This window comes from Otolemur garnettii, unplaced genomic scaffold (genome assembly GCF_000181295.1).
Source record: "Otolemur garnettii isolate 467f Iridium unplaced genomic scaffold, OtoGar3 scaffold00001, whole genome shotgun sequence".
NCBI classification, from domain to species: Eukaryota; Metazoa; Chordata; class Mammalia; order Primates; family Galagidae; genus Otolemur; species Otolemur garnettii.
The window spans coordinates 25,524,040-25,549,240 of NW_003852396.1; the positions used below are offsets into that span (position 1 = coordinate 25,524,040).

At 38.7% G+C, this 25,201-nt stretch overlaps 1 protein-coding gene across 3 annotated transcripts in view; it reads right to left on the bottom strand.

Annotated features, from left to right (window-relative positions):
* ACER3 (alkaline ceramidase 3) overlaps positions 1 to 25,201 on the bottom strand; it is a 142,170-nt gene that overhangs the window by 78,284 nt on the left and 38,685 nt on the right. For all 3 annotated transcript variants that reach the window (XR_002772718.1, XM_023511968.1, XM_003780880.2), the window contains exon 2: positions 5,310 to 5,420. Coding sequence is in view for 2 of the 3 variants with exons in the window: in XM_023511968.1 (XP_023367736.1) it covers positions 5,310 to 5,420 (111 nt within the window). In the remaining variant the exon portion in view is untranslated. The remainder of the gene's footprint in view (positions 1 to 5,309; positions 5,421 to 25,201) is intronic.

Sequence of the window (25,201 nt, forward strand, 5' to 3'; positions counted from 1 at the left end):
CAGCTCTGGTGTATGTGGCTGGTGCCTTAGCCGCTTGAGCTATAGGCACTGAGCCAAATTTTTCACATTTAAAAAAAATTTTTTTTGGAGACAGAATTTCACTCATTCCCCTTGCATAGAGTACCATGATGTAATAACTCACAGCAGCCTCAAATGCCTAGGCTACAGGAATCCACTACCACACCCTACTAGTTTTCTATTTTTAGTAGAAATGGGGTCTACCTTTGTTCACACTGATCTTGAACTCCTGAGTTCAGGCAACTCACCTGCCTTGGCTTCCTGGAGTGCTAGGATTACTGATGTGAGCCACCATACCCAGCCTTTTTGCTTTTATTTTCATTAAATATTTGAGCCTATGAGTTAACCCGGTGGTTGCTTTAAATAATCCCCACATATTCTAATATGCAGAGTTTTCACTGCAAATATATTTCAGAAATTCTATAATTTAGTATGCATTTTCCCTTTTAACCAAGAATTAATAGAAAAATTAAAACTTTTCAAAATAGAAGAGTCTTTTTATAGCTTGATTTTGTTGTTAATTTCTAATGCACTGGGATTAGAGAATGCTAATGTTTCTGCTTCACAGACTTTACTGTTTTGTTTTTATTATTTTTTTTAATTTTTATTTAATTAACAAATAATTATACATATTCACGGAGTATATAGTGATGTTTCAATATATATGATGTATAGTCATCAGATCAGGGAAACTAGCATATCCATATGTTTAGTTTTTATGAATGTTCTATGTGCACTTAAGAATAGGATATATAGGGTAGACATAAAGTTCTTGTGCAATTTAAGTTTAACATAGTAAATTGCACACAAACTTTATGGGCACCCTGTATTCTCTATTATCAGGGTGTACATTTCAGCATAAATCTATAAGATTTACCTTGTTGATTATGTTGTTTAGGTCTTCTAGATATTGGTGGGATTTTGTTCACTTGACCTCTCACGTACTTAGTATGTCATAGAGTCTTTTATTATTCATATGATTCTATTTCTCCTTGCACCTCTTATAGTTTCTACCACATAAAAAGGTGTTGGCAGAGATATTCCTAAGTGTTACATATTGTATTAGTTGCTGCAGATATTCATAAGTGTTATCTTTTCATTACTTCTACGTTTTCTAGATAACTTTGTTTTAGGTGTATCTTCGGTATACTGCATAAAGTTGGGTCTTGTTTTGTGAGTCAATTTAATACTTTTTTTTTTTGAAAGTTAAATTAAGCTATTTCATATTGGTTGATATGACTGATATGTTTAGTATTAACTGTCACACTGTTTTACTACCATAATTACACATATTATTCTATATTTATTGTCTTACTTTCTCTAAGAAATGTGGGTTTTTTGCTTTTTAAAAGATATTTAGTAGCTAGGTGTTATGGACAGTGCCTATAGTCCCTGCTACTTGGGAGGGTGAGACAAGAGGATTGCTTGTGTCCAACAGTTTGAGGTTGCTGTGAGCTATGATGCCACTGCACTTCACAGAGCAGGACAAACTAATACTCTGTCTCAAAAAAGAAAAAAAAATTTTTAGGAAAAAAGTGTTTTGTTGCTCTAATGGTTTCTTTTGTATTTATGTCTTTTATAGTACTCTTAAGCCCCCCTCCTTTTTTTTCTTTACTTAAATTTTTCCCTCTGATTTGCTACTTTTAAGTCATATTCTTTAATGTCCAGCTTACTACCTAGATAACAATGATCTAGTTCTATTTTGCCCTTTCTCTCCTTCTCCCTGTATTTTAGCTATGATTTAATAAAAAAATAAAAAAAAATAATAAAAGACTGTATTTTATCAGAATATGTAATGTCCACATACACTATACTTTAACCCTTCGCACGTCTGACTTAGTCTTAGATCTATAGTTAAATATATTAAACGTTCACCATCAGACATTTTGTCAAAGTTTTTCTAGTCTTTCTACTGATTGAATAAACATCATCCTCTAGTATGGCTGGCTAGTGGAACTTTTTGCCATGATGGAGATATTCTATATCTGCACTGCCCAATACAGTAACCACAAGCAATGGGTTGCTATTGAGCACTTGAAAGGTAGTGTGAAAGAGGAACTGACCTTCATATTTTATTTAACTGTAACTAATTTATTTTATTTATTTATTTATTTATTTATTTTTGAGACAGAGCCTCAAGCTGTCCCCCTGGGCAGAGTGCCGTGGCATTACAGCTCACAGCAACCTCCAACTCCTGGGCTCAAGCGAGTCTCCTGCCTCCGCCTCCCAAGTAGCTGGGACCACAGGCGCCCGCCACAACGCCCGGCTATTTTTTGGTTGCAGCCATCATTGTTGTTTGGCGGCCCGGGCTGGGGATTCGAACCCTCCACCTTAGGTGTACGTGGCTGGCGCCTTAGCCAGTTGAGCTATAGGCGCCGAGCCCACTAATTTATTTTTTGAGACAGTTTCACTCTATTACCCTGGCTCAAGTGCAATGGTGCCATCATTGCTCACTATAACTTCAAATTCCAGGCCCAAGTGATCCTCCTGTCTCAGCCTCTTGAGTAGTTGGGACTATGGGTGTCTGCCTCCATACCTGCCTGATGTTTTCTCCTTTTACTAGAGATGAGGTCTTGCTCTTGCTCAGATTGGTCTTGAACGTCTGATCTCAAATAATCCTCCTCCCTTGGCCTCCCCAGAGTGCTAGGATTACAGGCATGAGCCACCTTGCTTGGTTGTTACTACCATTTCTGAAATGCATTATAGCTTTCACTTACCTAAAATACTATGACCTAAAATTCCAAAATCATTTTGGCAACTGCTCTGATTTGGAAACTGTTTTCAAATCTAGTCTCTGAGCTCACTGTGATGTTAATGTTCTACTCTGTACACCACAGATGGATAGTTCTTTGGGATGCACCTCATGTCCTATCATCTTGTTCTTTTATGTCATATTTTCAGCTATAGCTTTTCTTTGCATTTTTTTCTCAATAATTTCATGTCATAGATTTCTACCAAAATAAAGACTCCCTTATGTCCCCTCAAATTTACTATTCTACCTGGGCACAGTGGCACCCAGTTGTAATCCTAGCATTCTGGGGGCTGAGGTGGGAGGACTACTGGAGGCCAGGAGTTTGAGACCAACCTGAATAAGTGCAAGACCCTGTCTCTACAAAAAAAAAAAAAAAAATCAGAAAATTAGCTAGGCATGGTGGCATGCCTGTATTCACAACTACTCGGGAGGCTGAGAAAGCTCACTTGAGCCTCAGAGTTTGAGATTGCAATGAGCTGATGCCACTGCACTCTAGCGTGGATGACAAAGGAAGACGGTGTCTTAAAACAAAAAAGAAAAATTAGTCTGATCACTATCTTGCTTTTAAGATAAAGAAAAAGGTAATTTTTTTAAATGAATGTAAAGAAAAAAAAGAGATTCCTAGATTCAAGACTGTTCCCTTTTGTCAGTTACACACATACATACAGTATATGTATATATGGGTATGTGTATATTTATGGGGGATGAAGGTAGGAGAGGTTGATGTGTTTTGCAATTCTTTTGTTTCACTAAGTTTGTTTGTTTGTTTTTTTTAACAGACAAGGTCTTGCTCTCTCACTCAGACTGGAGTGGAGAGCATGATCATACTATTAGTTGACTTCAGCCTCAAACTTGTGGCTCAGGCAATCCTCTTGCCTCAGCCTCTCAAGTAGCTAGGACTCATCACACCTGGCTAATATTTTTTAAAAATTTTTCAGTAGAGACAGGGCGTCTCAATATGTTTCCCAGGTTGGTCTTGAACTCCTGGCCTTAAGTGGTCCTTCTGCCTGGGCCTCCCTAAATGCTTGGATTGTAGGCAGAACCATCATATCCACCTCAAATTATTTTTAAATAAGAAATAAACAGGAAGAAAAATCAAATTAAGATCCATTGCTTTCAAATTTTACTAGAAACAGAAACTAGAAACTAAAAATGGTACAATGAAAATAAAACTCTTAAGAGACAAGTAAAATGCAAATACTCATTGGTTGCTTTCTGATTCTACAGACAAAATTACCCGAGTTCTATATTAATCTTATCATACAATGCCCATACACCACACTTTCAGTAGCATTTTTGTAGGATGCCTTCTCTAATTTATTTTTTGTTGTGTCTCTGAGGTCCTTTTTGAGATCCTTTTCCTGCTTGCCCTTAGCATTTCCTTTAGAGGGTGTGCTAGTGGAAAAGTTTTAATTTGTCTGAAAGTATCTTTATCTTTCTTGGATTTTCATAAGAAATTGTTGGTGATTACAGAATTATTTTTCTTCAGTACCTTGAAAATACCTTTCCACCATCTTTCTGAGAAGTCACCTATTAATTGTTGTTAAGGGCCAAATGAATGTATTTTTAAAGTAATATTATTGATAAAGCTAAATATCTTCTTATATTTTCTCTTACAGAGAATATAGTGAGTAGCTTGTATATTCTATGTAAGAATATAAGTTGCAAAAAGTTACATGGCATAGTTTCTAAAAAATTTAAAACCATTCAAAAGCACACTAAATATACATTAAGGACACATATATATGTAGCATAAGCACAAAAACGTGAGAAAATGATATGTATCAAATTCAGAATAGAAATTGGTTTAAGGGAGATACTTGGAGGTTGAGGTGGATAAAGTCAAGTTTATCTATAGTAGTTTATTCTCATAAAAAATAAAAAGATCTGAAACAAACATTACAAACTATTAAGGCCTGACAAACTTAGGTGGTAAGATATGTGGACATATTTGTTGTATTATCTCTGCTCTTTTCTGTATGTTTGAAATATTTTATACTTTCTAAAAATTTTTCATTCAAAATGCAGTTCAATTTACTGGCAAGGCTTATGGAGGTTTTTTTTTTTCTTTTTTGGTTGGTGGTTTATTTGTTTTTGTTTTGTTGTTTTGTTTTGTTAGACAGGGTCTAGTTCTGTTGCCCAGGCAACAGAGAGGAGTGCAGTGGCATCATCATAGCTAACCATGCCTGCCAACTCCCAAACTCAAGTGATCTTCCTGCCTTAGCCTCCTAAGTAGCTAAGACTACACACATGTATTAGCACACAAAGCTAACTTTTAACATTTTTTGTAGAAACAGGACCTATTGTTGCCCAGTCCAGGCTCAAACTTCTGGCCTCAAGCAATCTTCCCACCTCCACCTACTAAAGTTCTGGGATTAGGTGTGAACCACAGTGCCTGGCCAGTCTGTGGAGTTTTAATTAAGAAGTTTCATAATATGTTCAAGTTGTGTAATAAACACAAAATTGAGAACTGCTTTTCAAAATGCATAAGAAAAACAGCCTATCTGAAAGTATTTTTCAAATGCGTTGTTATACATACCTGTGAGTGCTAAATAAGAAGCAATGTACCGTTTCTCCAGACCATCTCTAATACTTTGAATTGCACCAAAAATTGGAGGTATGATCATAATCAGGTTACTCACTGTATTCCCTGTAAGATAAAAATATAAGAAGATATTTAAGTTAATTAATAATACTACTTTAAATAAAAATACATTCCTTTGGTCCTTAACAACAATTAATAGGTGACTTCTCTTAAAGATGGTGGAAAGGTATTTTCAAGGCACTGAAGAAAAATAATTCTGTAATCGCCAAAAATCTCTTACAAAAATCTAAGTAAAATAAAGATATTTTCAGACAAATGAAACTAAAAATCTTCCACCAGTACACCCATTATAGGAAATCCTAAATTCTAAGGGCAAGCAGGAAAGGGATCTCAGAAAGAACTTCAGAGATATAGCAAGAAATGAATTAGAGAAGAGAGCCTGTATAAATGCGGCTGAAATTACAGTCCTTGGGCACAGAATGACAAGATTAAAACTGAACTGGATTAATTTTGCCTATAAAATCAGAAAGCAAAAAAATTGGTGTTTCTATTTTGCATATCCCTTTAAAATTTCATTTTCCTGGTTATGTTTTTAGTTTCTGTTTCCAGTAAAATATGAAAGTAATGAATCTTTACTTGACTTTTGCTCATGTCTTTACAAAAACAAAACTCAAACATGAACAGCAAAGGAAAAGTAAAATCCCAATAACAGAAATAATTAGGTAAAATGGGGGAGGAAATGGCCAAACAGTATTTTATAAATTTGATTCTGGACAGGATAAAGTGGCATGGTATTTTCCACATTCCAAATGAATAATTTTCAACAAACATTGAAAATATTTGTTGTGTGAATATTAAGACAAATTATCAATGAACTGAGGGTAGAACAAAACCTTTTCAAATAGTCAAGGATTCAAAAAAAGTATGTACAACGTATCCTTTCTCTAGAATCAAATAGAAAAGGTAATGAGTCAAAACAAAGAAGTCAACCATGAGAAAAGATGACATGGGATCTAAGAAACAGGGCTGCAGCACAAGAGAGAAGTAGTCCCAAGACTACAGTGCATAAAAGGACCAGAGATTACCCAGACCACATCAACACAGGAGAACAAAGCACTTCAGGAAAAAATTTCTAAGAAAAATAAGAAAGGAAGGGCCAATTTTCCTTCCTTTTTATTTTCCCATTTGAGAAATTAAATAAATGGGAAAAAGTGTTAGTAGGTATTTAACAGAAGTACTGGGAAAACTGCTATAGTTTAATCCAACCAGTCCTCTATTAACTGGTTAATTTAGATTATTTAGATGATTTCCAATTCTTACTATTACATGCAATACTGCAGTCAACAGCTATATACATAAACGAGCAGAATATAACTGTAAAATAGATTCTCAAAAGTGAGATCAAAGAATAAATACATTTATTGACCCGCAAAGTATTAAAAGATAACAAGGATGCATTGTCCTTTCTCTTACAATGAGTGAGGATGGGCTTCATTTTACATGCTTAAGGACCATTTGTGTATCTTTTCCTAGGAAATGCATATCTATGTCCTTCGCCACTTCTTCTATTTATCTTTTCCTTCTATAAAAAAGGAGCCCTTCTTGTAAAAGGATATTAGCCCTATGATATGAGATGTAAACTCTTTTGACTTTGCTTATGATATATTTTGGTCCAAGGGTCCTCAAACATTTTAAACAGGGGGCCAGTTCACTGTCCCTGAGACCATTGGAGGGCTGAACTATGGACCCTGGGACGAGTCGGCTGCTAAGCAGGACAGGCAGCAGCAGCAAAAACACCTGGTGGGCCAGATAAATGTCCTAGGTGGGCTGCATGTGGCCCGCAGGCCATAGTTTGAGGACACTTGGTATAGATAAATTTTTGGTGCTTTTTATGTAGCTGAATTTAGCAATCTTTGAGTGAAGGTTTTAGAAAGGCCTTCCCCACTCTGAGGTTATACAAGATTTTCTTCTAGTGCTTTTATGTTTCACTTTTTTTTGAAGCAGTATCTTGCTCTGTCACCCAGGCTGGAGCACCATGGCATAATCATAGCTTGATGTAATTTTAAACACCTGAGCTCAAGCAATCCTCTTGCCTCAGCTTCCTGAGTAGCTGGGAATACAGACACATGCCACAACTGGTTAATGTATTTTTCTTTTCTCAGAGAGGCAGTCTTGCTGCGTTGCCCAGGCTGGTCTTGAACTCCTGGGCTTACGTGATCTCCCTGCCTCAGCCTCCTAAAGTGCTAAGATTACAGGCATGAGTCACCATGTCCAACCCTGGCTTCTCGTTTGAAAAAAACTAAATTTTAATTTCACTTGAGATTTTCCTGGTCTGTAGTATAAATATCTCTTCAACTTTATTTCTAATGGCTGCCCAGTTGTGCTAATACAATGCAATTATTGGCTTGGAGCCTGTGGCTCAGGTGGCTAAGGTGCCAGCCACATATACCTGAGCTGGCAGGTTTGAATCCAGCCCGGGCCCGCCAAACAACAATGATGGCTGCAACCAAAAAGTAGCTGGGTGTTGTGGCAGGTGCCTGTGGTCCCAGCTACTTGGGAGGCATAGGCAGAAGACTCGCTTGAGCCCAGGAGTTGGAGGTTGCTGTGAGCTGTGATGCCAGAGAACTCTACCCAGGGCGACAGCTTGAGGATCTGTCTCAAAAAAAAACAAACAAAAAACCCACAACAACAACAAAAAAAACCAAACAATGCACAAGTAATAACAAAAAAGTGTACATAAAAAGAAATGTTACCAAAGATGGCCTAGCAGGCCATTAGTCATATTGATATTATTAATGTTAATCCTAATTACTTATTAAAAATATGCTCTGTATTTGAGAAAATGTAGCAAAAAGAGGGAATGGTCTAAGAAAGCAAATCCCCAACCACTGTAACTGGAAAACAGATAATATCTTCAATTTACAGATCCAGAAACAGCACTATAAGCAAGTTATTTAGAAAACTGGAGCCAAATTCTAGAAAACAATAGCTAAGTGGTAAAAACTTATTGCTGGACTTCTGCTTCCACACAAGATGAAGAAACAGGCACCAGATTTACCCTCCCAGCTCAGATAAGAAAGAGAAGAGAGAAAGGAAGACAAAATACAGAAGAACCTCTGAAAGTTGACCACCCAAGGGACTGTAACAAACTGGTCAACATACTGAGGTGGTCAACATAAGGAACTAGGCCTGCTGTATTGATGTATATATATACTTTACTTTCTTGTATAGCTTTTATTAGAGAATATCATACAAAATCATACATGATCAAAATAGTAAAATCATCCATATAGTATTATACGAAATCAAGGAGTAGGTAAAGGATAGTGACTGAGAAATGAAGTCATGTGTTTTTTCTCATGATTTAATCATTCTTTCTGAAAAAAGAGTCAAACTTGGTTTGTTTCTTATTCTTATTACAAATGTTAAGAGAAGAAAACACCTTAATGCTGGCTATACCACTCAGCATACCTGGGCATTTCCCCTCCCCAGCAAATGACTTTTAACTGCATTATCAGGTGCCTGCCATTCTCTTTCTTTGGCGTTTCTACAATTTCTGTGTCATCCTCACTTCCATTTCATCAGCAACTTCATGTACTTTTACACTGGTCAATCAATAGGAAAACTACTTCTAGGTCAGGTTCATTACAGGTTGCCACCTCATCGTCCATTGTAACAAAACCTTCAAAATCTACTCCTTCGAATTCTGGCATGGGAGATGGACTGTCTGATGGGACCAAAACATCATACTCTTGAGCTGTGACAACTTTCTTGAAATGCTCCTGTGTCATTTCTGGCTGAACTTTATTCTGAGCAGAACTGATCCAGAGGACAGCATCCTGAGCATTAATTGATGCAGCAGATGAAGTTGCTTCCATAAGCAGACCACAGGTTTGTGTTTTAGTAATGATCCCCTACAGGGGCTGACCTTATACATTTTAAATGTTTTGGTGATGTGTTGTACAAGAGGTTGGATTTCTGAAGTTGTGTTTGGAAGCAGAAATTTCAGTGTCATAAACGTAACATGATTCACTTGTGAGTGGCCAGGATAGTTTTCTACTGTTGGTACCGTTTTCTTCTTCACTTCTCAGTCAATATCCTTTACCCACTCCTTGAAAAGGGCACCAGTCATCCATGTGCATTTGTTTGATCTCTGAATGACAGGGTGGTCTTCAGGCTTGAGGCTCTTGAATGTGTGTGACTTTACCTAAAGGGTTTTAGTTTCTCTCCAGCAGGGTTAGCGCAAAACAGAACTGTGAAAGTTCTTTGGGAAGTTTTCTACTTTTAACGTTTGTCACTATTCATAACAAGGCTCCTGTTAGGCATTGATTTGAAAAAGAATACACATTCACCAGTGTTAAAGATGTTGTCATCTTTTAAGCTTCTGGTGAAGTCTGGGAACTTTTTTTTTTTTTTTTTGAGACAAAGTCTCATTCTGTTTCCCTGGGTAGAGTGCCATCGCATCATCATAGATCACCTCAACCTTAGTCTCTTGGGCTCAAGTGATTCTCTTGCCTCAGCCCCCCAAGTAGCTGGGACTACAGGTGCTTGCCATAATGCCTGGCTAGTTTTTCTGTTTTTAGTAGAGATGGGGCCTCACTCTTGGTAAGGCTGGTCTCCAAATCCTGAGCTCAAGGAATCCACCTACCTTGGCCTCCCAGGGTACTGGGATTACAGGCATGAGCCACTGTGCCCAGCCTTCTCATAACTTTCTGATAAACTCTTCCATAACTTCTACTGGAACTTCATTGGATTCACCACATAGAACCTTCTGGGAGATCTCCTGTTACAGTTTAAATTTCTTTTTTTAAATTAATTAATTTATGTTTATTAAATCATAGCTGTGTACATTAATGCAATTATGGGGTACAATGTGCTGGTTTTACGTACAATTTGAAATACTTTCATCAAACTGGTTAACATAGCTTTCACCACATTTTCTTAGTTATTGTGTTAGACATTTATATTCTACACTTAGCAGATTTAACATATACCCTTTTAAAATGCACCATAGCTGTAGTCCCACCAACTATTCTCCTTCCACTCATCCTCCCCACTCCCCTCCCCTCCTCTTTCCTCTTCATCTTGGACTATAGTTGTGTTACAGCTTTCATATGGGAGTGTGGGTGCTTATAAATTGGTTTCATAGTAGGGCTGAGTACATTGGATATTTTTTCTTCCATTCTTGAGATACTTTGCTAAGAAGAATATGTTTTAGCTCCATCCATGTAAACATGAAAGAGGTAAAGTCTCCATCTTTTTATGGCTGCATAATATTCTATGGTGTACATATACCACAATTTATTAATCCATTCATGGGTCAATGGGCACTTGGGCTTCTGTTCCATGACTTAGCAATTATGAATTGGGCTGCAATAAACATTCTGGTGCAAATATCTTTGTTTAAATTTCTTGAGCCAACCACTTGATGCTTGGAAATCTACCACCTTAAATTCCTGTGTGAATTTTTTAGTAACTTCTTAAATCACGAGCCCAGAGATTTAGGCATTAACTGCCCTCATTTGTTTGAACCAGCTTAATATGGCTTCATTGACTTAATGGAAGGAAGTTTTCCTGCTTTTCTGCTGTAGGTCTCTAACTTTCTTATCATATCTCTCTAAGTACATTTATAAACATTTCTCATATTTACATTTTTGGATGTTGCTAACTGTGTTCTTGCCCACACCAAAATGCTTGCTATCTTCCTTTGGCCACTGCTTTCCAGAAAATGTCAAAGATCAACCTTTTCCTTCAATGTCAGCTCTTTGAGTTCTTCCTTTGGGGCCATCATATCTTGTTTAACTATAAAATTCTTCAATAATTGTAGGATGTTACCTATAATTCAGACCTGTCCTTCACATTTAAAAAAATTTCCGCAACACATGATAAACAATAGGACCTTAGGCCTAATCCAACATATGGTAATAATAAAACATGAAAAAACAACTTATACTGAAGAAAAAATAATACAACTAAGGAGCAGAGCCTACACCTTCTACCCTTTGGTGTAGAGTGGACTCAACTGGTCAAGTCATAGAGTGTAAATTAATATTGTGTGTCACAGTCCAAGGGGTCAAGACACAACTTACAAAAGTGGTAAGGTGGTCAATGTAGGGTGACGGTCAACTATGGAGGTTCTTCTGTATATGAAACAATGGTTTTTAAGACAATAGACAAGTAATGAAGGCAGTGATACCCTGAGACAGCAAAAAACACATGGTGACCCTTATGATTGCCCCAGCTTACTGCCTGGGGTAGTCAGGAAAATCTTAGGCAACAGCACTAGGAGGGGGACCCTGACAGATTCTCTTAGTTGAGAAAGCAGAGCTGAAGAGTTCAAGAAGACCAAGGTGACTATAGAGAGCTTTACAGAGGGGAAAAAAAAACCCTAAAAATATATAAAGTGCCCCTTTTAACTATTCAGCAGAAGACTCATCAGCATCTGCATATGAGGGAAATACTCAAAGCCAGGAAAGAACCATGTGAAAAGATTAGAGGGAATACTACCTGGTGCTCTCACATGACCAGAAACAGCACCTATTCCCATAGCCAGAATAATAAAATTCATACCTCACTGGGCATTCGATAAAGTAATCAAGAAGACCTTGCCCGGCTCGGTGCCTATAGCTCAACCGGCTAAGGCGCCAGCCACGTACACCTAAGGTGGTGGGTTTGAATCCCCAGCCCGGACCTGCCAAAACAACAATGATGGCTGCAACCAAAAAATAGCTGGGCGTTGTGGCGGGCGCCTGTGGTCCCAGCTATTTGGGAGGCGGAGGCAAGAGACTCGCTTGAGCCCAGGAGTTGGAGGTTGCTGTGAGCTGTAATGCCACGGCACTCTACCCAGGGGGACAGCTTGAGGCTCTGACTCAAAAAAAAAAAAAAAAAAAAAAAAGAAGACCTTGCCTTAGTAATAGGGAATAACTGTTATTGAGGAAATAACTATTAATGAGACTAAGCCCTCTTCCAGATGTACCTGTAAAATCATAAAAGCAAAAAGGATCAAACCACAGGAGAACCCCTATAAGTTGACCACCGAAGGGATGGTAACAAACTGGTCAACATAAGGAACCAGGCCTACTGTACTGATACATATGTGTGGTGCATGTCTGGTATATGAAAATTAGGTCAACTTAAAGAGGTGGTCAACTATGGAAGTTGTGTACTGTATTTCCAAGTAGCTTAACTAAGGTCTCAAAACTCTGCAGAATAAAGGATCAGCAGATGTAAGAAGCAGCTACTACCCCTAAGGATGAGATAAATCACTAAAAAGGCTTCCCAAGGGTCTGAGATCCAGACCTTATTGAAGAACATGGTTCACTGAACAGCAGAGAAGTTGCTCTGGTGCCACACCTGGAGCTTGCTGCAAATCTATCCTTCAAAACTTAGAAATCTGACCTCTTGGGTACCACAGCAAAAGCTGATCACATAGCAGTGATGGGTAATGGGGAGAGGAGATGTGCAGAGGAAGCTGCTAACCACTAGGTGCTCCTGATGGCCATGCTCTACAGTCGCATGAAGACCTGGCACTGAAGAAGTTGACCAAATTTCAGGAGTGGGGCACTGAGAAAGGCTCATTCACGATAAGAACTGGAGGCTGTTTAAGCCACTTGGCCTACAAAAGTTGGCACCAGAGACACCACCAAGCCAACACATCAGAACCAGGAAGGAAAATATCTTCCTCTTGCAATGTTTCTCTAGTGCCCTCTACTGACAAAGTTTAACATCCTGCAGGATGTTGAATGGTGAATTCGGAACTGAGAGGTAACAAATTGATACCTATCAGCTCGGCGCCTGTGGCTCAAGCGGCTAAGGCGCCAGCCACATACATCTAAGGTGGCGGGTTCGAATCCAACCCGGACCCACCAAACAACAATGGCTGCAACCAAAAAATAGCCGGGCGTTGTGACGGGCGCCTGTGGTCCCAGCTACTTGGGAGGCCGAGGCAGGAGGCTCGCTTGAGCTCAGGAGTTGGAGGTTGCTGTGAGCAGTGAAGCCATAGCACTCTATCCAGAGCTTGAGGCTCTGTCTCCAAAAAAAAAAAAAAATTGATACCTATCGATAAGACTATGTTTTCATCAATCATGGCTGAGCAAAACTATGGTTGGTGAGGATTCTCTAACCATAAAAGAAAGAATGGGTGTTTATAATCACTAAATAAGGGATTTTTTTTCTTTCTACAATGTGGTTATATTGGGTTTAATTTAAAATTAAAGTATTAAAAAGATAAACAATAGAAAATAAAGGCTATTCTCCTTCTCTGAAAAAACACTGAATGGCAGATGATGGGCAGTATACCAGCAGGCCTAAAGGCACCACCTGAAGCCTTGGAGCTTATAGAGGCAAGGCTGAGGACAAGGAGTGGATGAATGTTGGTTACTAAACCAGAAAACTTGGTCAAGGACATGAAGCTTACAACCCTGTAGGAAATCTATCTCTTTTCCCTGACCATCAAGGAGTCTGAGATATTGGCTTTTCTTGGGGGCTTCTCTTAAGGCTGAGGTTTTAAAGAATATTCTAGTGAAAAAGCAGACCCACAATGGCCAGCAGACCAGGTTTAAGACAGTTGTTGCCATTAGAGACAATAATGGCCACTAATGGTCAGTCTAGCTGTTAGGTGACCCACAGAGGTAGCTAATGCCATCCAAAGGGACATCATCCTGGTCAAGCTCTCCACTGTCTCTATGTGGAAAGGTTACTAGGAGAATAAGACTTGCAAGCCCCCTAGTATCCCTTGCAAGGTGACAGGATGCTGTGGTTCTGTGCTGATGCAGCTTATCCCTGGCCTCACAGGCACTGGTAATATATTGGCCCTGGTGCCCAAGAAGCTGCTGCTGGCTAGCACTGATGATTGCTACATACCTCAGTCAGGGAGTGCACTGCCACCTTGGCAATGTTGCCAAGGCCACCTTTCATGCCATCTTCAAGACCTACAGCTATCTGACCCCTGACCTCTAGAAAGAATCCATATTCACCAAGTCTCCTACCAGGAATTTCTCCATGCCCAAGACCTAGCTCTAGCTGTGGCTACAACATAGAGTTTTTATATAAGAAAAATAAATAAATTGAGCCTGTTTTAACAGAAAAGAAAGGCTAAATTGCTTCTATTAAGAGTTTCATTGGGTTTAAGGTTAACTCTTCCCAGAAAATTCAATTAAAATCATTTTCTTTCCAGAAATGAAAACTCAAGAGTTCATTCATAATCCATACATGTGCTAAAATATTCAAGACATTTTTGTTTCCTAGAAAGAAGTCCTATTTGAATATAACTGAAGGGATTAAAAATCTGAAAACTATGATATGTAGTTTTGTTTTTTTTTTGAGACAAAGTCTCAAGCTGTCACCCTGGCTAGAGTGCCATGGCATCATAGTTCACAGCAACCTTAAACTCTTGGGCTTAAGTGATTCTCTTACCTCGGCCTCCTAAGAAGCGGGATTACAGGTGTCTGTCACAATGCCTGGCTATTTTTTTTGTTGCTGCAGTTGTCATTGTTGTTTAGCTGGCCCAGGCTGGGTTTGAAACTGACAGCCTCAGTGTATGTGGCTGGCACCCTACCCACTGAGCTACAGGCACTGCCCAATATGTAGTATTTTTATGCTCCCAAGTCTCTTTATATAATACAAATTGCAGGCAAAATTGACAATATTGTAATAATTTCAAAATTTCTTAATAGGTAAAAGTTACCCCTTCTATTCAGGGAAAAGGCAAAACCAAATACCTGGGGATAGGGGAAAAGGGGGAACCTGCGAAGATTTAAAAGAGAACTCTCTTTTAAAATTTAAAAGAGAACTTTAAATGAAGATACAGTAGGAAGATGACTGTCTCATTGTAACAGTAGATGGAGCCAGTGTGTTCAACAGTTCTGGGACAAGTGGCGAAATACATAGAGCCTTAAGGAGATTAGATAAAAAATTTAGAGCTCATTGTAATTGTATATCTATCACTCAGAGCCAAGGATAAAAAAAAAAAGAAGCACTGAAATCTAGTGAAACTGAAAATGTGATACGGCTTCATTGCCACCGTGAAGAGCCCTACTGCACAGTCAACAAATGACCTAGAAGAAAGCTGAAACTGGTTTGAGCATGAAACCAACCTAGCACTTTTCCCAAAGCAAGTTCATTTTGCCAAATATTTTATTATGTTAAAATAAGCTAAATGGTCAAATATGTTAAACATTCCAGAACTTCAGAGACTTCAGAGCTGAAAGAAAATAGACAGATCATCTATACTGCCAGTGTATGGCAGGCAACATTTTGTTCACATCTTCTACCACCTTCTAGCTGTGTAAACTCAGGCAATTTATTTATGTTTAAGCATTAGTTTCCTGATCAGTAAAATAGAAAAAAACAGCAATATTTAAATAATTTAAAGAATTAAATATGATAAAATAATAAGCAAAACCCAATAATACATATAAAGATTATTTCTGACATGAAAAAAGATCCACAGGAACTTCTACAATCTTGACATGTTAAGAATCAGTGCCACCTGGGAATTGTCTTGGTATTTGAATTAGCTCAAGAATAATCATTACAAGGGAGAAAGTTTGCCCTCCAATCTAGACCAGTAACAAAGAAAGTTACAGGAAAGAAAGTTACTCTGGTTCACCCCAAGTTCAAAAAAACTCAATCACCATAGAAGTGCATATTAGAATATTAAGTTCCTTTATGGTAGCTTTAAATTAAGGCAGATATCAGAATAAAAACAGCAAACCAATACAGTGTCTCTTACTTTAAAAAGTGATAAGTATGAATTCAGTTCATTTTGACAACCATTTATTAAGTATTTTCTATGGGCAAGGCCCTGAGTTGGGAGCTGGAAAGAAAAGCTAACCTTGGTTCTATGTTTAAAAAAGTACACATGCAGTTTAGTAGGAAAGATAGACAGGCAAGTGACTAGCAAGGAAGGATGAAAGAACCAAAGAAAACATATACACACATGCGCATAAAACAACAGGGAAGAGAGAACCCAAGATGGCTTTAGTAAGAAGGTAACAACTTACTTTGCCATGAGGAGTCATTTTTTTTATTTCAGAATATTATGGGATTAAATGTTTTGGTTGTACAACAGATTGCTTTTGTACTGTTTGAGTCAAATATATAATTGTGACCATCACCCAAATAGTATACATTGTATCCATTACATATGATTTAAAAATACAGAAGGATTCACAAATTTCACTCCAATTTTAGTATATGTGCTAACTGAAGTGAGCATGACTTTTTTTTAGGGTACATATAATGGTTTCAAAAAGTACCTAATTTATGAAAATTAGTTTTCCACATTGTTTTTTAAAATATATATTACTTTCACTTTATTGCATGTAAGTTATTACTAAAATATTTTTAAACCACATATTGTAAAGATGAAAATGTTCATACTAAATACAAGACAAAATACACTTTAGGTTTGGGAAGAAAGCTGGGCTTGGGGTTGGAATGTTATTCCTTTTCCAGTTGCTTAAGATGATCCATTAAGTTGTTGGCTTCTTCTCTTTCTGTTTTCTTGATGAAGGCTTCCAATGCTAATTTCCCTCTTAGGACTGCCTTTGCAGTATCCCACAGGTTTTGATAATTTGTGTCTTCATTATCATTTTATTCCAAAAATTTGGTGATTTCCTTTTTTTCCCATTCAAATTTCCTTTATTATTTCTTACAGCATAACTGTGTACATTAATGCAATCATGGGGTTCAGTGTGCTATTTTCATATATATTTTGAAATCCTCTCAGCAAACTGGTTAACATAACTGTCATGTCATTTTCTTAGTTATTGGGTTAAGACATTCATACTCTGCTTTTAGAAAGATTCACTTGTACCCTTGTAAGATAAACCATAGAGGTGACCCCACCCATTGATAGCCTTCTTAATCTTGTCTTTGACCCAGCTATCATTCAGCCTAAGATTATTTAATTTCCATGACTTTGAGTATGAAGATTCTTTTTTTTTTGAGACAGAGCCTCAAGCTGTCCCCCTGGGTAGAGCGCCATGGCATTACAGCTCACAGCAACCTCCAACTCCTGGGCTCAAGCGAGTCTCCTGCCTCCGCCTCCCAAGTAGCTGGGACCACAGGCGCCCGCCACAATGCCCGGCTATTTTTTGGTTGCAGCCATCATTGTTGTTTTGGCAGGTCCGGGCTGGGGATTCAAACCCGCCACCTTAGGTGTATGTGGCTGGCATCTTAGCCGGTTGAGCTATAGGTGCCGAGCCGAGTATGAAGATTCTTGTTGCTGTTTAGTTCAACTTTTATTCCATAGTGGTCCAAGAAGATACAAGGAGTAATTTATATTGTTTTAAATTTGCTGAGGTTAGACTTGTGTCCTAAGATATGATCAATTTTAGATGATGATCTGTGGGCTGATGAGAAGTATGTATATTCAGTTTTATTAGGATGAAATGTTCTGTAGATGACTGTTAAGTCCATTTGTTCTAGGATGAGGTTTAAGTCTAATATTTCTTTCTTTAGTTTCTTCTTGCAGGATCTATCCAAGACTGTTAAAGGGATGTTAAAATCTCCAACTATTATAGTGCAAGAAGATATCAAGCTGTTCACATCCATTAGTTTGCTTTATAAACTGAAGAGCATTCTGGTAGGGTATTAATTATCGAAATATTAATTATCAAAATCTCTTACGTTGGGTATTTCCCTTGACAAATATGTAGTCACCTTCCTTATTTTTCTTTATCTTTGTTGGTTTAAAGCCAATTGTATCTGCAAATAAAATTGCAACCCGTGCTTTTTTCTGATGTTCATTTGCCTGTATTATAGATGTCCATCCCTTCATCCTAAGTCTATTTTTATCCTTTAAGGTAAGATGAGATTTTTGTATACAGCAGATATATGGTCTGAGTTTACGTATCCAATCAGCCAACCTGTGCCTCTTTAGAGGACAATTTAAACCATTCACATTAATTGAGAGAACTGATAAGCCTGGTAGTGTTTTGGGTGTCAGGTTTTTCAAATGTCCAGTGGACATTTTTAATCCTTTCACCACTGTGGAAGATGGGTTGTGTTCAAAAATTTCTGAGTGAGCTTACTTTGGTGGTCAAGCATTGTGCTGGTCATTATGGAGAATGGATCTGAGAATTTCCTGGAGAGATAGTTTAGTTTTGGCAAATTTCTTCGACATGTGTGTATCATTAAAGTATTTGATTTCTCCATCACAAATGAAACTCAGTTTAGTTTGATACAGGATCCTGCGCAGAAAGTTGTTTTGTTTTAGGAGATTGAAGGTTAATGACCAACCTCTTCTGGCTTGAAATGTTTTGGCTGAGAGATCTGCAGTCATTCTGATATTTCTCCCTTTCTAAGTAATGTTTTTCTTACGTCTGGCTTCTTGTAGAATTTTGTCCTTCATCTTAACTTTGGCAAAGTTAATCGCAATGTGTCTAGGAGATGCTTTCTTTGGATTGAGTCTCACTGGGGCTCTGAAACTATTATCTGAATTTCTGTATTTCTTGCAATGCTTGGAAAATTCTCCTCCATAATCTCTTAGAGTAGAGCATCTCTACCTTTGGGACCATCCTCTTTTCCTTCAGGAATTCCTATAAGACAAATGTTTGATTTTTTGGAGTGATCCCATAACTCTCTCAGGGAATGATCAGTTTTTGCTCTCCATTTGTCTGCCTCTTTGAGTGTGAAAGTGAAGCTTTGTCTTTAATTTCAGAGATCCTTTCTTCTGCCTGGTCAACTCTATTACTGAGGGATTCTACTGTATTTCAGATCCCCTTGAATAACTTTTTCATTTCCTTGAGCTCTGCCATCTCTTTCCTCATTATGTCCATATCTTTTGTAACTTGGGTTTTGAATTCATTAATTTCTTGAGATAACTTTAAAACTATGCTTTGGATTTCTATTTCTATCTTTTCTTCCATTCTATTCATCTTATTTGCCATCTATATTCTGAATTCTATTTCTGATTTCAGGCATTTGTCTATGTATGTCATCTTCAGTTGTATCACCTTTGTCATTCCTTGAAGGGGTTAATCTACTCTGGTTATTCATTGCCAGAGTTGTTCCACTGGTTCCACACCATGTATCTTTTCCACCGTTTGGTTATTGGAACCGGTAGGGTGAAATTGAATTGGGGTTCCCAGGTAGTAGAGATAATCAGCCCCTTACCAAAGAGCTAGGCATTGTAATTGTGGCTTATCCTCTACAATCTTACACAGGCCTCTTTCAGAGTTTTGGCCGGAGACTCTGAGGACCTACTTGGTGAGACAGCACAAGCTGGCTCTGTTTTGAAATCAGCCAAACTTTATCCTATCCTAAGAAGCCACAGTATTAGGTTTAAATCTTGGCTGTGGTGAGATACAGACAGCTGCAGTGCCCCACCTCACCCTTCAGTTCTTTTGTGCTACAGAACTTCAAAGGTCAACCTTAAGAGTCTCCCAGGATTGACAGCCATAGACATAAGTTTTCGGGCAGTACAAACTCTGCTTAACAGAGAGGGATCCAAGCGTTTCTCTCAGCACAAATGGAGCCAGAGGTCCATGTCCCTGACCGCCAGACTCAGTCCACAGTGGTGTCTGCTTCTCTACTCACCAGCCCAGTTGGTGTTAGGGAACTATGCCCCTGCCTGCAGGTTTCCGTCTACAGCTGGCAAGCCTCTACTCGCAGTTCTGTTAGAATCAGAGGACCATGCCCCACCCACAGGTCTCAGTCCACACAGGGAGGCTTGCCAGCTCAGCTGGACTCAGGGGACCACATCCTTGCCCTCAGGTCTTGGTCCACACCCAGAAGCCTCTGCTTGCCGGCCCAGTTGAAGCAAGGGACCAGCTACCCCCTGCCCCCACCAAACTCAGTCCACACTGGGCAACTATTCTCCCACTTACAGGCACCGTCAGAGCCAGGGGTTCTGCACCCCCTCCCACCTGATACTGCCCAAACTGAGGGTCAACACCACCACTGGCCAGGCAAAGTCATAACCAGGGGACTGGTCCTCCTTCCTGAGTATTCCTTTCTTCCCACACCCTCTTTCTTCCCCACTAGTCACAGATTCCATCCTGATGTTCAGCAGTCCACACTATGCCCAGATCTTTCAGAAAAAGACCAAACACTCTGTGCTCTACAGGGGACAGAACTTCTTGCCATGGCAAGAGGGGAAGGGTAGGCTGGGAGTTTGGAATTGTGGGGAAAATATTTGTTCAATTTTATGCCTGGTGGGGTGGTGTCCTAGTTCATAAGTGGGACCTCCCTGGAGAAAGAGACCCAGTGTTTAGTGGCTCTCTCCAGTGAGGTAAAATGAGAGGTCTTTTGTTCCCTGTTCACTGACAGAGAGCCCACAGCAGGCCTCCCGCTTGGGGGAGGGGTCTCCCATCCTCTAGTTGATAGGTTTTGTACCTGTAATTTGTTTTCTTGAATGCCCTTCCTTGGAGTCACAGCTTGCTGGACTTTTTTCTTGGCTCAGCGCCCCAACTTTGGCTTCATAGAGTCTGATTCTGTCCAGTTTTTCTCCCTCGTCAGGAGCCTCTGGGTTGCTACAAGTCAACCAACTTCCCAGAATTCCCCTCTTAGTTTCAAGTGGTTTTCAGCAATCCTTGGCATTCCTTGGTTTCTAAATACATTACTCTAGGCTGGGCATGTGGCTCACACCTGTAATCCTAGCACACTGGGAGGCCAAGGCAGGTGGATTGCTTGAGCTCAGGAGTTTGAGACCAGACTGAGCACGAGTGAGACCCTATCTCTACCAAAAATAAAAAAAATGAGCCAGGAGTCATGGCAGGCGCCTGCAGTCCCAGCTACTTGGGATGCTGAGGCAGGAGGATCACTGGAGTCCAGGAGTTTGAGGGGGCTGTGAGCTATGACACTGGGCACTCTACCCAGGGTGACAGAGTGAGATTGCTCCAATAAATAAATTAATTAATCAGTAGAAAAACTAGCCAGGTGTTAGGCACCTGAAGTCCCAGCTACTTGGAAGGCTGAGGCTACTCTTGTTCAAGCCCAAGGGTTTGAGATTGCTGTGAGCTAAGATGCCATGGTACTCTATCCAGGGTGACAGAGTAAGACTCTGTCTCAAAAATAAATAAATAAATAAACACATTATCTATTAAATACTTCAATAATAAAGTAATAAATACATTATTTTAATCTCTGCCTCCATCTTCACATTGCCTTCTTCTCTATATATCACTGTTTTCTTCTTATAAGGATCTCAGTCATTGTATGTAGAGACTGCTGTAATTTCAGTGTGATTTAATCTAAAGATCTTTGATCATATTTGCAAATAGCTTTAGTTAAAAAGTCACATTCTGAGATTTCAGGTGAACATGAACTTTGGAGAGACACTATTCAACCACTAGAATATCCTTGAACATAATTCTTTGTTCATATATTTTATTAAGTTCATAAGATGAATTTCTAGGAGTAGATCTCCTCTTAGAGAAATTGTCCAACTTCTTTTAAAGAGTTTGCTCCTTATCTCCAACTGGGGTAGGCAGTAAATTATAAGCTCTTCCATATTTCCTCATATTAATCTGATACTAATCACAGATTCTTTGTTTGAAAAGTTAGAATTAGGAGTCAAACAAAACAACACTCTTTTGGATACTTGTACTAGAAGGCAGTATAAAGCTGAAGCTGAGGCCTCCAGGGAAAGCTGTTCTATAGAAAAAGAAGAAAAAGACAGATGGGGCAGATAGTAGCATACATGAAACACTGTACGGTATCAGAGACTGTAGAAAGTAATCTTAATAACTATAAATGATTTTCCAGCACTAAAAATGGTCATTGTTTCTATGAATATAAAAACATTATATGACCATTTAAAAAATTTAGAAAACAGAAATATATAATCAAAATAATCTGTAAGCTCTCCATAATGCCATTAATACTCTTTGTACATATATATTTCCATCTAATATTTAAAATAAATTTAGAATCATATTATAATTTCAACGTGTATAACAATGAATGCGGTCATGACCCTATGGCCTTGGTCGTGGTTGCCACTCAAAGGAAACAGGCATAACATGGATTAAAGTACAAGCTTGCAAGAGGCAGGCTAACCTCAAGTGCAGGGTAGCCTTGAGCAACCTCTGCAGTAGCTATTTATTGAGATGGTAAATGACAGGTAAGGGGAGTATTAGACAACGACTGTGTGCTTACGGACTGACACAGGCTGGGGCTCTCTCTCCCTGACTCCAGAGGATGATTAAGCTTTAACACCTGTGGATGAGTTGTACAAAGGTCTGCCCCCAAGCTGCAAATCATCTAACTCAGAGGTCATCCAGCTCTTGGAGTCCTCTACAGAATGCTTTCCTACTTAACATAATACATAAGTAAAATCACCTTTGAAAACACCATTTTGATGGCAGCATATGTTTTACTATATGATAATCATTTTATTTGTGAATACATTACATAGTATAAGCAAATTGCTTTTCCAGAGCAATTGGGCCAATTATACTCCTATTAGCAATGTGTAAGGGTGACTGGTTCACAATTTAACCATAGTAACATTGAATAATATGTTTTATTTAAGAGATAAAAAAGTATATATCCCTATTATTTCAGTTTATAGTTTATAGTTTAATTTATAGTTTTCTGGTTTACTAAACTATTTTTATATTTAGTTACCAATTTTTATTTTTGTTTATTAATATTATATTCTCTTTTGTGAAATGTTTATTCAGATTTGTTAACCACCTTGAGCCTTAATTTTTCTCATGTATAGGTTAGTCACAGACCTATTGTGATGATGAAATACTATAAAGGCATTGAGCAGGTGCATAATAAATGTTAGTTCTCTTTTTAAGTTGTTATTCTATAATGAAGTAAAACAGTTTTATAATAATAAGATAAAATATTTTTTAAAAACAATCTACCAAAAAAATAGTCTATAAACATTTACTAAAGAATAATTGATTCATTAGAATTATATATAATCCTTTTTTAAAAAACCAATGGTTACTCTAAGATTCATCTTGAAAATTATGGTTTCTGGCTCGGCGCCTGTGGCTCAAGCGGCTAAGGCGCCAGCCACATACACCTAAGGTGGCGGGTTCGAATCCCCAGCCCGGGCCCGCCAAACAACAATGATGGCTGCAACCAAAAAATGGCCGGGCGCTGTGGCGGGCGCCTGTAGTGGGCGCCTGTAGTCCCAGCTACTTGGGAGGCTGAGGCAGGAGACTCGCTTGAGCCCAGGAGTTGGAGGTTGCTGTGAGTGTGATGCCATGGCACTCTACCCAGGGGGATAGCTTGAGGCTCCGTCTCAAAAAAAAAAAAAAAAAAAAAGAAAATTATGGTTTCTATATCATGACAAGTAACAATAGTTTTATAAAATTGGACCTTGTTGGCTTATTTTATGTGATTCAAAAATAAACTTATAAATCTGAACAGTTAGAACTTAGGCTAAAAACAAATAAAACCGTTCAAGAAAGTTGCCTACACATACATTTTTTAATGTCCACATGAATTTAACACTCATCTTTGCTGCCAACAATATAAAAAAGATACCACAGAAGCCAGAGGATCACTTGAGTCCAAGAGTTTGAGTTGCCTAGGCAACTTAGTAAGACTCCCATCTCTACAAAAAATAGAAAAATTAGCCAGGCATGGTGGCAAGTGCCTGCAGTCCCAGCTACTCGGGCAGCTGAGTTGGGAGGATCCCTTGAGCCCAGGAGTTTTGAGATGAGCTATGATGATGGTACTGCATTCTAGCCCAGGCAACAGAATGAGACCTGTCTCAAAAGAAAAACAAAAGAACAAAAGAAAAAGTATGAAAACCATCAAGCCTAAAACAATGAATTCCTACTGGAGTAAACTGTGCCCAGATGTTAAGCATGACTTCATAGGATTTACAATATGGCCAATCAAGGAAATCATGAAACAAATTATAGCTATGGCAAAAAAAGGTGGAGTGAAATGTTTCAAGATATGGATCCTGGGGAAACTCAAGAGTTAACAAACACCACAGAAGAGGAATTAGAAGAAGACAACTTGATGGAGATGAGTGCTCCCCAAATAGTGACAGATGATGAGGAAGAAGACAGAAAATGCAGTGCCAAAAAACAACTTGACATTACACAATCAGGCAGGAGAGTTCTGATCATTTAAGACTGTTTTGACTTCTTTTATAACATGGTAAAATATGGCCAATGAAATGAAAGCAAATGGTGGAAGAAAGATAGTTATCATATAAAAATATTTTTGGAGAAATGAAAAGGCAAAACAAACAAAAAAAGTCACACAGAAATTACAAAGTATTTCAATGAAGTTAAATTAAAAATACCTGACTCTCCTGTCTCCCTTCTCACTTCCTCCACCTCTCCTGCCTTTGCCATTCCCTAAACAGCAAGACCAATGTCTCCTCTTCCTCCTCCTCCTCAGCCTACTCAACATGAAGACAGTAAGGATGAAGACTTTTATCATTTCCTCTTAATATTTTCTCTTCCTTATGATCTAAATAACACTGTCTTTTCTCTAGCTTATTTGCAAAAATACAGTATAAAATATATACAACACACAAGCTATGTGTTAACTATGTTATGGGTGGAGCTTCACACCCATAGGAAAAGTTATGAAAAGCTATCAGTTAACTTTTGGGGGAGTCAAAATGATATGTGGGGTACACTTACTAGATTGTGCTGGAGCCTTGAGAGAAAGGTAAATAACTTACAAATCCAAGGGCTGGGAGGATGCAACCTCTGGCCTTTTCCTTGGCCTGTTGAGAGATGCTTTAAAAAGAGGGTCTGTGTCCTCCTCCTTCCTCCCAAGAGTGTGAGGAGTAGGGATAAGAGCAAGGTAACTGGCTCGGCACCTGTGGCTCAAGCGGATAAGGCGCCAGCCACATACATCTAAGGTGGCGGGTTCGAATCCAGCCCAGGCCCGCCAAACAACAATGACGGCTGCAACCAAAAAATAGCAGGGCGTTGTGGCAGGCGCCT